Source organism: Mauremys mutica, chromosome 4 (genome assembly GCF_020497125.1).
Source record: "Mauremys mutica isolate MM-2020 ecotype Southern chromosome 4, ASM2049712v1, whole genome shotgun sequence".
In the NCBI taxonomy this organism is placed as follows: domain Eukaryota; kingdom Metazoa; phylum Chordata; order Testudines; family Geoemydidae; genus Mauremys; species Mauremys mutica.
Genome location: NC_059075.1, coordinates 83,367,436 through 83,381,840, shown reverse-complemented (window position 1 = coordinate 83,381,840; position 14,405 = coordinate 83,367,436). Strand labels below are relative to the sequence as shown.

General features: G+C 40.1%; 1 protein-coding gene across 1 annotated transcript; it reads right to left on the bottom strand.

Annotated features, from left to right (window-relative positions):
* Window positions 1–5,929: 5,929 nt before the first annotated feature.
* FGF3 (fibroblast growth factor 3) lies at window positions 5,930–11,323 on the bottom strand. The gene is made up of 3 exons (XM_045016634.1): window positions 11,056–11,323; window positions 8,071–8,174; window positions 5,930–6,295 (listed from the first exon to the last, which is right to left on the bottom strand). Exons 1-3 carry the CDS (start codon window positions 11,321–11,323, stop codon window positions 5,930–5,932), a joined length of 738 nt encoding a protein of 245 aa, XP_044872569.1.
* Between the last annotated feature and the right edge of the window lie 3,082 nt (window positions 11,324–14,405).

Below are 14,405 nucleotides of genomic sequence, written 5' to 3'. Positions count from 1 at the left end.
ATAATTTTCAGCTTGCTTCCATTGTCTGAGTAACACATGCTTGCTATATGCCATGGTCTGAGTAATGTAAACCATGTATACATCACACTATCACTGTGCTGCACTGTCTGAGTAATATACACCACCTATATTCTAGCATAACCATCTCAGAGGACCCTAGTAGAATTCTTTCCTTCTAGCTCATATCTGACTTCAGAAAGTAATATTTGGTTGCCATTTTCCAGCAGGAACTCTAAGGGAAAGTGGAGCTTTGACCTGTTACTAATATTTTTCCAGTAGAGTTTTGAGGCGCTTTTGTGAAGAATTTCAAGATTTTGAATGGTAATAAAAACTGAAAAAATTGAAATGCTTCATCAAGAGACATTCCAATTTTTGTTTGTTGTGGGTTGATTTTTGATCAATTTCATTTCAAGAAATCGTTTCAATTCTGACTTTTAAAAAATGTATATTGAATTATAATATAATGCAAAATGAAAGCAATTCTCAACAAAAAAAAAGTCATTTCAAAACAAAAAATTGAAACATATTTTATTCCAAATTGAAACAGGACTTTTTGACATTGCCAGAACTTCCCCCTAGCTTTCTTCATAAATGAAATTCTGGCAAAATCAGCCTGATTTTGAGGAAGAATTTCAATTTTATTGGTACTGCATAGTCCAACAAAATATGAACTTGTCAAAATTTCTCTGACTAGCTATGTTTTTCAGGCCTTTGGCATGCTATTGCCAGCATCCGTCTCTGGCAGGGAAGAGAATAGAGGCAGTGGGGATACCTGATACCTCTCTTGTTTCTATCCCTGTCCCTCATTTACTGCATGATACTGACATTTTTGTAATATCAAATTTTAACCTGGGGACGAATGGCAGTAAAATGCAGGACAATGGTTCAGGGCCTTGGCCTGGCATCTGGCTGGTCATGGCTTTTTTTAAAGAAAGAGCTACCACGTGAGCACCTTTACAATCTGATTTTCTGAGGGGTATACAATCCCAGTGCCACCAGGCTTTGAGGGGGTCTGTTCCAGTTTGTATGCACTATAGATGCAGCTCTCCGGAGTCCTCTATTGAAAGGCAGGGCGACTCATTCATCTCTCTGGTGACTGCTTCTTTTAAAACAGTCTATCTCAAAGTTTCTTTGAATTCATCTAGCACCACATAATTACACTCTCCTCATTTCAGATTAAGAGATTTAGCTGGGTTGCTGGCCTGAGTGTTCTGCACTTACAATTGCATTAAATAATTGAGCATTAAAACATAGATTTAGAGAAGCTATTCCCTGTATTCATGTTTATTCCCCTTTGAAATATTAGGCACTCCTCTAATTTGCCTTTTCCTGACCAGTGACTGATCTGTAGGGGGTAAACTAGGGAAATTAACTCATTCACAGACACAGGATCTTTTCCCTTGCTCTAAATGATCAATAACTTCCTCTCCAGGACATTTATTTTTTCCATCCAATTATATATGTTTTATATGATTTGAAAAGTATATTAGAGCTCACTATTTACCTCTACATGCAGCATCGAGATTTATTCGTAATTCCTCCCCCCCCACCCCACTTGTAGGAATTTCACAAATAAACCACTGTCCCTTGGTCCAAAAGAGTACAGATTACAACAGTAATAGTGCTGTGTTTAGGATTAGTAGTGCAGTATTTTTATAAAGGGAAGATTATGAATATCAGTGCATTTCTTTTTGTGGGCTGCATCCAGAAAGGGGATATTCTTTGGGTTTCAGAAAGGCTCCTCTTCTGCTATGCAACAGTGGCATCTAAACTATTGCAAAACTAAAATGGGACAGTTTTTTCTTTAACTGTCTAAATTTGGAGGTGGCCTGAGAATGCTAACAAAGAGGGACGGTTACCATCAACTGTTCTTTAATTATAGATCTGCTTGTTCACCTTCCCAAATCCTTCAAACCTTCCGAAAGGAAACAGGAGACAGCTGAACTTGAGCTCTGCTGAAAGCTTCAAAGGCCTATTTAAAATAGCTTTAAAAAAAAAGCCTCAGTTCAATACTTTTTTTCTATATGGAAAGCATTTTACCAGTGAAAATACAGACAACTTCCATAATAGAAAAGGAAGTAGATACGTGGCATTAAACAAGAAATTGCACCCTTACTGAAGCTATTCAGTTTTGTTATGCTCACATTCTTTTGGCACAACAAAATTTCATGAGTACCTGTTTCTCTAGGGAGTTAGTAGGTCTGTCTCATTCTCTCTGCTTGTCTTTCTGCTTTGCCCCACTGAAATGAATGGACTTGTATAGAATGTCCTCAAAGTGATAGGCAAGGTTCTTATCTCAGTGACACATGGAAATTGGTAGCAATTCCACTGGCCCAATATCCAGAAGCCAAGGGGCTTTGTTATTGTAAGCAAATTAACAATTTTACTCTGATATCCTCCTTTACTTCCTATTACATCCGCTTATGAAAACCCTGTTGTCCCCTGAACGCTGGGTAGTCTAGAGCATTGTTACAAGGCTGTTCTCACAAGGAATGATCCAGTGCCATTGGAGATAATGGAAAGACTCCTGTTGACCTCAGGAATTAGATGGCTGTAATAACACAAAGAAATTTTGGTTGAAATGCTGAAGTTTACAATAGGGTGAATTCTTTAAATGTGTATTCTGCCCACTGACTTACCTGAGGATTGCACACATGTAATTAAGAGTAAAATTTGGCCCCAAATAGATATAACACATCAAATTCAAGTAAGAATTGCTTTTTGCAATTAAAATTGCTTAAATTTCTGTGATATATATAAAAAAAATCTAGCTAGTATCATTTCATAGTTCAGAAAATGTTCTTCCCACCATTTTTTCCCCACCATAACATGTATATTACTCCAAAATGAACATTTCCAATTGTGTTTCACTTTGTGAGCCTGATTATCAGTCTTCATTATCTGCTAAGTGCAGCAGAGAGGAGCAATCTCCATCCTTCCTCACTATCCAGCTACCTTCTTACCTTACTCTACAGGGCAGCCTCAGGCAAGCCAAGCCACAACCATACCATACCCCTCCTCAGTGCTTAGTTTGTGCCAGGGCTTCCTGGGGCTGAGCCTTGGCACCTCTAGGCTTGGCAGTTCTTAGCCCTGGTACCTCGGGGCTTGCTGCATCAGTTATGAACGTAAAAAAATTGCTTGAGCCCCAGCACCTCTTTCATTACAAATTAAGCACTGCCTCTCCCTCACTCTCCTTTCCTAATTTAGCACAACTTTTCCTTTCCTTCACATCACTCCTGATGTTCAAGAGTCTGAGGGCTGTGAAAGCTGCTCATGTTCCACCTCTTGTCTGCCCAGCCAAACTTCTTGTCTTCTCATCACTAATTCCTATGTGTTCCCACTCAATGCCTTGCTGGGGCACTTTGTGGCTGAGGTATAGGTAACATTGCAAGGCCAACACAGTATCTAAGGAAGTCATGTTGCCATCGGAGTCTAGGAGACAAGGGAAGGTCTGGCCTTCTACACAGATGCAGCCAACCCTCCAAAGATGCCTTGAAATCTGTAACATTTTCCTGTGGCTCTTTGGACCCTTCATGGAGTTGGAAGACTATGCCCTCTGTCCCTCCACAGGGTTGTCCGCCAGTGAGGAACACAATGAAGGAACTCCGCATTCTCAAGACCAATAAATTTTCTGCTTAACTTGGGTCTTTCGGTGGCTCTTTATGCAGGGGGACATGATATGGCCTGATGTCTGTATTCTTCAGCACTCGTAAAGAAAACACCTCCTTTTTTTTAAAAGGGGTTGAAAAACAATTCACAAATGTTCATCCTTTTTTAACCAGCTCCTGTATTCCCTATGTTATAAGATGCATCATTTTAAATGTGTATGTGTTTTTCAAATGTTTTTGATGTAATGGAAGCCCAGAGATCAAATAAGGTTTTGATTGGCCATCTTTCTTATTCAGATATAGCTTTTCTTCTTTGTGAGTGTAATAAAGTGAGGGTGCAGACAAGTGTGTAAGAAATGGGACAAGGGAATGAAAGCTTACAAAGGCGCCACTATAAGCTCACATATATAGGTATGGAGGTTGGATTGAGAACATAATCTGTGCTCAATTTATGGGCCAAATACCCCCCACCCCTCATGAAAATTTTCTTATTGATGACCATGGCAGTTTTGCATTAATTGTGCTTAAATGTCTTATTAAATGGATAGACTAAAATAGGACCTCTGTGCTTTGTGGCAATATGATTTAGAACTGAGTTAGTACCTATTTAGTAAATAATAAAATTAATTAATAATGATTAATCTATTAATATTTATTTACTGAACAGTCCGATTTGTTAAATAAATGCTTTGGTGTCTCTACTGATATTAATGGGCCAAACCTTCAGAGTATCCACAACTTTAAATGAAATCAAAACTCTCATCAACTTCAATGTGAAGAGGCTTAGGATCTAAGTTTGAACAATGTTTAAACCCATGTTTGAACAACTTTCAAAGGAAATAATGCCTGAATCCATTTTACTGGCTGTACTGAATCCATTGCAATCCCTTTTGCAATCAGCTGTGCTGTATGTGGGCTTGATTTGCCAAGGTGCAGATCACCTTGACTCCCATGCTAACGTAATTTCAACATACTAATTGATAAGATTACTGTCCATGCATATCAGACACTTAATCAGAATATTGCTCCGTCAATATGATAATATTACCTGAATGCTAAGTTCTACTTTTCAAACTAGATATAAATTCAGAATAAAACATGACACAAACACACTAACTTTGCAAAAGTTCACTTCTGGATTCAAATCAGAAATTGCAACTGACCCCATTTCTATAAGGGATTGAACCAAAGATCACTGATCCAGATCTGGATTTGAACTTTGCATCTTGGATCTATCTCTATTAAAAATACAAGCATTAAGAAAAATAGTAATAATAGAAAAGCCATCTTAAATCTCTTTTTGCATAGCCAAACTGATCTGATTTTTTTTCTGTACTGGTTAAAATATATTAACTCTCAGAACTAAGGTTTTTATATAGAAAACAGCCCAAAGAAAATGTTTGATCAAGGGTCCTCTCCTGAAGGCTAATTTCCCCAAGGTACAACTCCCAGTTAAGTTATTGACTTCAATAGGAGTTTGGGATAGCAGTAGCAGACCCTGAGTTCCCATTTCCTGATAAGAGAGGTTTCTAATGGAAATTTGGACTCCACTTTAATATCATATTCTAATCTTAAAGCAATGAATAAGATTCAATGTATAATAAACTGGTTTATATGGTCTTCCAGCACTTTATATTAGTAAAGCTTATATCCTTTATCAGGCTTCATAGAAAACCATTAAATAACAAGATCAGATGACCTCATGTTTTAATTAAACAAATTCTAGAACACTATAACAATGTGTAGCACTGCTGAAATATTTAAATTCAAAGTAACCTTACAATTTCAGGTTAAGTTAATTTCAGGGGAGAGAAAATGAATGAAACTGACTTTGTCAAAACAAAGGTAAAAATAAATACATGTAACTTACAAAATAAACCAGTTCTGAGATTTCTGTACTCCATTATAACTTGAATGTAGTCCTGTACTGGGAAACCACTGAAAGGATTATAAAAGTGCTATGCTTTCTTTCAAGAAACAGGTAACAAGTGTAAAATGTTCATAGGAGAGAATGGTTCACTGGGGGAATACCCCATTGGGAGAGCACCCTAAAGTAAGTTAGAAAAAAATTAAATTAAGGAAAAGAAAAATATTAAAGGCCATTGACAAAATTATTACATCCATCTAATTTACATTTGAATGTGCCTCAATTTATGTTACTTGTTTTTAGCACAGGCAATAATTCTAAAATTATCTAAAAGTAAATAGGTTTGATGTGACATCCAATTATATATACATTATATCAAAAATGTCCCTGTGGATATGCCATACAGTCACAGCTGTCTGTTTTCTAGTCACACTTCGAACACTCTTCTTTGCTTTCAGTCCCCACCCCAATCCCCCCAAGGAATCCATTGGTGTCCTCTCCTTCTTCTTTTATTCTTACTCGGAGGCTTCAGTAGACTCTCTCTGTATTTAACATTTGTGTGAAATAGACGGACCATTTCATGATCTTTGTTATCCAGTACCCTGGGCAGAAAGAGAGAGGATTTCTGTGTCCTGCGGGTTTTAAAGCCCCTTCTGGGTCGGCCTTTCCCATTGATGGAGACATACCAGAGTCTCTCGGCACTGGCTTTGCGTTTGGTGTTGGCTCCATTGGGCACTGTCCGGTATAGGCGAGATGCGTAAGTGTTATAGCCCAACTCATGGATCCTTTCCACGAACTCACACTCTGCATTGTAAGATTCCTGTAAAGCAAACACAACAACCATCAGCTCCAGAAAGGCAGCATGGATAATAGTTCAGCACCCTCACCAGTGCAGGAACAGGACTTACAGAGGGGACAGCTGGCTATTAAACAAAGGACTGCAGCATATAGAAGAGGAAACCCGAGATTAGAATGAGAGAATGATGGTACAAGAGGGATTCAGAACAGAATAAGAGCATCTATCTATAAACAAGGTCCCATGGTATCAGAATATCTAGCAAGTCACAAACTAATATGTGAACAAACATTCACAAACTAACCTCAAATAGAAAACGACAATAATTCGAACTATATTACTTGTAAAATTGCTATATGTTTATATCTATGGATTTTTTCCCTCTGTAGATGATCTTTATTGATGTATCACTAATCATAACTACCTCACTATTACCTTGCTTTCCCCTAAATCTGTTTGTTGTATCCACCTATTGTCTCTTTTCTTATACTTGGATCATGTGCTCTATTTGTTATGTGCATGTGTGTACGACATTCATCACAGTGGGATCCTGATACTTGATTGGTGACTTCAAGGTGCTACCGCAATACAAATGAATAATAATAAACGAATGCTGTAGAGGTTCAGAAGGTCTGTGTTCCCAGTTTGAACATGGAACTGGGAACACAGACCTTCTGAATTCTAGTCCCAGCATTGTCACTAACTCACTAGGGATTTGGGCAAGTGGGTGGGTGAGATTCTGTGGCCTGCATTGTGCAGGAGGTCAGATTAGATAATCATAATGGTCCCTTCTGACCTTGAGTCTATGAGTTCAATTTCCCCATCTGGAAAATGGGGACAAAACATTTGAATTATGAGGATTTATTAATTAATGCCTGAAAATCACTCTGAAGATGGTGTATAAATACTCAGGCATATCATTACAGTTTGTCCAGCCAAGATGAAATTATTAGTTTGCTTGCATTTCTGGACCTATAACCATATGTCTGTGCACTGAAAATATAATACTAATTTCCTGGGTGCTTATCTACTATGGACATTTTGAAACTATTAAAGAGACAAAACTGTATATCTTGATGATGAACTACATAGGTAGATGCAATACACCTGTGGACTATTACAATGAACTGAGTCCTAAGTAACAAATGCCTTTAAACTTCCTTAATATCTGTTTTGAGGTTAAGGAGGTGTGTGAACACTCCAACCTGAATGGCCCTCTGAAACATATAACTCACAACTTCTTATGACTTTTTATATTTGCTTTTCCTGCTCTATCTCTGTCTTCTGACACCAGCTTGAGTTCTCTTACATTTGCTTGAGGCCCAATTTTATACTCTGTAAGAGAAACTTCCATTGACGTCAATGAAGGATTTTCTAGTTATTGACTCCCTTCCAGCTGACATGTACACGTACTCCCGGTGTCAAAGATAAATTTCATCTGTTAATTTGGGCCATTGTGAATAGATATTAATATCATATTTCAGAGGCTTGTTTCTGGTGTATTTTTCATGCTTAATTTGGTATAGCCCCAAAACTTGTCAAGAGAATCTTAGCCTTTGCCAAATAAATTATTTTTGTCTCTTTGGCTGTACAGGTAACAAGAAAAGTTAGAATACTTAGCACTTTGATAGCACCTTTCTGCTACAGCATTTAATCTTTTTTTCTATAAGCATTTATTGATAGCAGATAAACCTGGTCCACTCAAAATAATAATGCTACCCCCCATGAAAATTGCTGACACCCAAATAGAACATGCTTCCATTTCAATACAATAGTTAAGGTCTTAAAATAAAACTTACTGAAGCATAAAGTCTCCCCCTTTTGTTCATGGCCAGGTAGCTGCCAGAGAACAACCCTTTGATGGCAACGACTCCAACATCAACTGCAGTTATCTCTAGAATACCTAGAAACAGAGGAGAGATGGGTTTTCCCTTTCATATGTAATTTTCTGAAATACATCCGAATAGCTACTTACCTCCAGAATATGAGTTCGCCCTTATAACTTATCACTCAAGAAGTCATACTGAAGTCATGAACATAAAACAAGACTAACATAATTAGACAATACAGAAAAAAAACCTAATGAGATGGGAATGGTTGGGAACTGCCAGTAAATCCCTACTTGTTTGAGTGAGATTTAACTATTTTAAAAGGGAAAGATCTGACACTGAACTACAGGTTCACCTAATCCTATATGTATATATATAAAAAGTTTAAATCCCCTTTAATGCTTTTCTGAGGGACACCAGAGTGCTTGACTTATTGAAACCAGTCACAAAGCTACCCACTTCAGGACAATGCTCTTTCTGGGGTCTCCGGAGGGTAAAATGGAGTAAGACGGCTGCATCTTAGAGCCATGTATATAATCATGAAAGGAACTTGTCATTTAGAAAGTTGATGTAGTGCTTGAAACAAGGACAGTATGACAATAAGGGAGGAGTTATTTCAGCCCTTAGAAGATCGTGTCTAATGCACTAGACAAGAGTAAGAGGGGAAAGAAGCCCAGGCAGCCTCCCAAAGGGTTTACATCCCGCCAAAGGATGCTAGAGGCAAACTATCATAGAACTCGTGTAAGGGAAGATGCTGTAGTAGGAGCTGTTGTGATACATGTGCAAATTTATATCTTGCTTTTGGAAGCTCCTAGTTCAGCCATTCTGGTGTCAAAGAAGCACAGTATTCTCTGTAACGATATAGAAGCCGTATGTAACCCCAGAAGTGTCTTTTGACAATTAGAAAACACACTGCTCTAAGCCTTCCTGTTTTGCCGAGTTAAATTTTTGGTCTGACCTCAATCTCGACAAATTAGGGTAAAGACTGTACGTACAGCTGGTTTGAATCACCCCTCGTTTTGCCATTGACTGAACTCGGAAGAATGCCTCCTAAAAGTCTTTGATAACGAGAGGGGTTTTCTCTAGGAAATAGTGGTTTTCCTCTGTGCACTTGAGCCAGATCTTGGAGGTCTCCCTATCTCTGTGGGCTAACTAGAGCAAGGGCATAGGTTTCCCCGGAGCACCCTGGGCTCCAGTCACCCGACGTGGGATGCTTTGTACAGAAATAATGCTGTACTTCGTATCCTGGGGAGTGGGAAGAAAGGAAAGTCCCGGATCTCTCGGGATTTAAGGTTCCGCTGTGAGAAGAAAGCTGTTTCCTCCCCAAAGCATCTTCATGAGACACCGAGTCCACAAACCGGCTGCAATATCTCCACTGGTCTGTTAAGAAAAGTGTTTGAAAATCCCGATCTTTCCTTCCCTCCCTCTCTCACTCCCAACCCTTTGCTCTTGAAATATCCCGTTTCATCTTAATTGCTGCTGATTTCCAGCACATTTCCAAGGGGGTAAAAGTCATTTAGTCTGTACCACCTCACATGCCCCTAGGAGCAGACAAGCAAGAAGCTTGGGGGCGGGGAGGCAGCACGCAGCCTGAGCGGGAGAACTAATCTGAAGCCCAGTTTGAGATTGAAGAAGGCCATTGGTCGGCCTAAGGACTCCTCAGGAATTAGCACTGGTCCTAGCTTGGTGACAGGGGGCTGTGAGGGAGCTTTGAAAGGAAATGTGAGGAGAGATGCCTGCAACTGTAGCAAAGATGGTTAAACAAAGTGACAGTTGAGTGCAGTTCGCGGTTGTCTCGACCCTGGTTGATCCCCTTTTAGACACAGAGGAGCTGCTTCCTACGCTAATGCTATAGCCCGAGGGGCTCAGCCTGGGGTGTGTGTGTGTGGGGGGGTGGTGGTAAAGAAGGTGTACAAATCAAAAGGGGCTTGGGACACAAGTTGCTGCATCTTAGACCTGAGCTGGTTGTTCAGAGCATGGAGAATCTGGGGCAAGAGAACCGATTCCCCCCCCCCCGCCCCACACACACACACAGATGCTTTGGTCTGTAGGCCCCCTCCTATCACCAGATCAGAGGCAACTTGAAAAAACAAATTTGTTTTGACTTCTTGGAAGCCGGGGGTGGGGGTAAATTTCTTTCCCTTTGTCTCATTCGCTTTCTGCACAAGCCACTGAGCAATTCCGGGGGTATGTGTGGGTGTAATTCTGGAAGCTAGTTTAAAATTAACTAGTCATTAATAAGTGCGCCGATTCTGGAGAAAAAACGAGGACCAGATCCTATTCCCATTGATCTCAGCCATAATTCTGCCATTGATTTCACTGGGTCGGGTCCACATCTGTATTTCTCCCATCTGTGCCTTGCGTGTGGGCAGAGGAGGTTGGAGAATACGCTGCATGAAAAGGACCGGGGGAAGGAGAGAGATGGGCTTTGTCTGGTAGCATTAAAGATCAAACAAAATCCAAACGGAGGAACTCTTGGACAGAGGAAGTGTATTACTCTAACGGTTATTAGCTGCTTCGGAACTGGCTGTTTCTGCCAGTGTTATCTGGGAGGCACAAATGTGTGCTGCAAAGAAATTCCAGCTTTGCAAGCAGATCAGGGCAAAATCTTGCTGAATTTAAATCTGGAAAAAAATCCTAATAATAAAGGAGCAGCTTCTGCCCCCCTATTTCCCCTTGGGTAGCACCTTATTCCTCAGGCAATCCTATTTAACTCAATTGGGACTATTCCGCGAGTAAGACGCTGGTCAGAGAAAGGGTGTCAGAATCTGGCGCCCAGTGTGTCTGTTTCACTGTCACTTCACTCTAAACAGCCCCTGGATCGTTAATCGCCTTGGTTTCTAAGGTTAGACCTGAAGGACAATTCAACGGGTCACAGCGAATAGTAATTGAAAGCCACTCTACAAAGCTAATAGAGGAGGAAATGGGCAGGGGAGAGGCATGCACAGTACTTACTGAAGACGCTGTTTTTCTCCAGGCTGCCGTTGATTTTCCCATTGGAGTGGATCTGGAGGTGATACTTAGTGGCACAGTAGAGCTTCCTGCGCCTGGGTGCTCCCCCGAGATGCTCATAGACCCCGCCGCGCCCCCCAGCATCTCTGCGCAGCCTTGGGTCACACGTCTGGCCTTTGGCACAATAAGGTACCTTGGGCACCTCCGCAGCCAACCCTTGGGACCAAGATTCCTGCAACAAACTCAGCAGCAAGATCCAAATTATAACCATTGTGGCATGATGGCCGCAGCCCTTAGTCTGCTGGGGAGATCAAGGCTTGGCGCAGATGACACCAGGGGTCCCATTAAAGAAGTCTTGCTAGCAGCCCTCCAAAGTTGCAAAGCACACACTGATTCAAATCGTTAAGCATCGGCAAGTTTTTATCTGCCTCGATCTGTCCCCTTGTATCTGTCTTAGAGCTACTTAAATCAATAGACACGGGCAGAGGCCACCGAGGCGTCCGAGCTGTTTGGATTAGATGGAGCTGCAGTGATCAGAGTTCTCCTTGGGTCTCCAGTTAGACAGACTGCACGCATGAGAGAGAGAGAGAGAGAGAGAGAGAGAGAGAGACCCACTGAATTTCAGGAAGAGACTGTGGGGAAAATTCGTTGATCGACGGAGCATAGAAATGAAAGAAGCTTCCTGCAACAATAGCCTGATCTGCGACCAATTGATACAAAGCAGGGAGCAAAGGTATCAGTCTTGTGTGAACTCCCAGAGTGCAGCCTGGATAAAATTACACAGCATCACACACACACACAGAGAGACACACACACACACACGGTGGCTTCTTGCGGATAACCGCATCACAGAGGGGGTGGGGGAGGAGGCAGCAGCAGCAACCCAGCTGAGGGGCAGAGAGCTGCTTCTGCCTTGGTTTCCCCTGCTTTGAAAGATCCAAAATAGAACAATTATGCATCTGAAAATTATACGGTGAGGAGCTCATCCCTGGGGTCCGTCACTTATCCCTGGCAACTCCCTATCGCAAACCACAACACATGACAACTGGGATGACTGATGTCCAAATAAAACAACTTGGGGAAGCAGCTTTTACAAATGCACATTTAAAAAAGGAGCATAATAAAAGGGGTTCAGACACTGGCTGCTCCGGTGGCTAAAAGGAAAATACGCATTAAAGGATTTCACTGTCAGTCTTTAGTGACTTAAAGTTCTTTCTTCCCTTTGTCCTGAACGCTGAAAGAAAACAGTTATTAGTGAATCAATCAATTCACGGTTGCTAATATGCAATATTTGGATGGGTCTTTTAAAACGGACACATTTCTAAATTAACTAATGCAAAGTGCGCCCAGTTACAGAGAAAGTATATATATTCGTGCATATATTTGCAAGACATTGATTTTAATCTTTTTTCCTTAACTTATTATTTGTTGTTGTCTGGTACATTACATCAGTCATAACAGTTAGGTCTGCAATTGTTGGTATGTAGCTTCACACATCTTTATCAGCTTTTTTTCTCTTCTAGTGGAGTTACCTATAAATCAAAATGGAACGCAAAAGGTTATTCAACTTCTATAACAAAATTATGCTGTCCAGGTGTGCTCGTCTATTAGATTTTCATATGAAACAGTCAATAATTAAAAGTTTCCTGGAAGTGTTTGAGAAAGAATTAGTATTAATGTGACTGAAGGCCACACAAATGCGTCTTTGAATGGAGCCATGTCAAAAATCGACCATTTGACCTTGACCAGTATGATTTTTTATTCACTGTCGTTTACAAGAAAATATATCAAATAAGGCTTTCCTACGGAGGGAAAGAAACGTTTCTTACACTTTAAAGCACTATAGGAGAAAATAAGCGTTCACTGGACGGAAAACTCAAAGGGAACCAATCTTTTTCTACAAGGAATGGCAGGCGGAAAAAGCGATCTAGAAAGCTATTCCCTTTTAGACATACTTAAAACTTAGTAGCCCTCCAACCCTAAAAGGCTTTTCATCCTTTAGTTGTCTGGAATACAAGGAAACACGTAAAGAACGAACAAGCCTCCCCTCCCCACCAGTAGCATCCTCTGTCTTTTTTCGACAAGTTGTGCCCTAACCTCACAAGGAGAGTTTGATCTGAGAACTGATACATGTTTGTATAATTAATTCTTTAGTGTTGTTTTTTTTGCAATGCCACATGCACGCAATTATGTAGGTACAGTTTATTTAATAAAACGTGATTAAAATATAATAGCCAATGAAAAATATGAACCTATAAACACACACGGCAATACACTTAAAAAAAAAAGATCATTACGTAACGGCCAAATCCTTCAGCTAACACTGAAACAAAAGTCCTCCCTGAAACAAGCTTTCTCTGAAGGAGAATAGTGCATTGAGTTTTATGAATCCTTTATCACCCACCAATTACTGCACAAAATAGCACCTAGGTACTAAGATGGCGAGGAAAATAGTTTGAAGATATATAAACAGATAAATATAGAAGGGCAAAAATATAATGATTATTTAGAAATATTAGGTAAGTCTCTTCATAGCTAAACTCGGAGTGATCGCTACGATTGTTGGATCCCCATACAGATGTGAAATTGAAAATGTACAGTTTTAGATTTCTAGGGAGTTTTTCATTAGTGCTCTGGAAAAAAATCCCGCAAGATACTTCTTCCCTCCCACAATAGTAAACCAAAAGACTAGTGGGTGGAAGAGTAACACGTTAATGACTTTTGCTCAAATTGCTTCCATCTTGATCACATTATGGTTACCATTTTTATAATTAGCACCATCATTGACAAATCTTTCCGCCTTGGGCATCTAACAGAGACATGCTTCCCAAACGATGTGTATTCTACTTATTAGGGAAGAGAACACTTATAGGTCTGTCATTAATGGTTCCCTTTCAAATGAAATGAATACGACCTCCAGTGAAATATCAAAGGGCTATAGCTACCTTGTCTCACTTGGTGCAACATTGAATAGCAAGCAACCTTAAGTCGTTTTGCTCTAGTCAGACATCTATACAATAAAACATAAGCCCACTCTTGTATATTGTAAGTTGTCTGGTGACCATTTTTGAAAACAAAAAAGGTCCCTTTGATGTGGTCTAATTCTAACAGAGGGTGGGACGTCAGATGTGGTCTACAGATTCTTTCTGGAAATATTTTTAATTATGCCCCAAAGCTCCTTGTAGCCCCAAAGTAATAATCAGAAAGCAGTTTGAGTCTGTTACTTAATGTGGAGGGGGAGAATAGGCTCGAGACAGCGTGCAACTACTTTAGAATTACAACCTGTAATGAGCTATTAATTCACTTGAAATGTGTAATTTTAAGTGGAACACGTTAAGTATTGGTTATTTTTT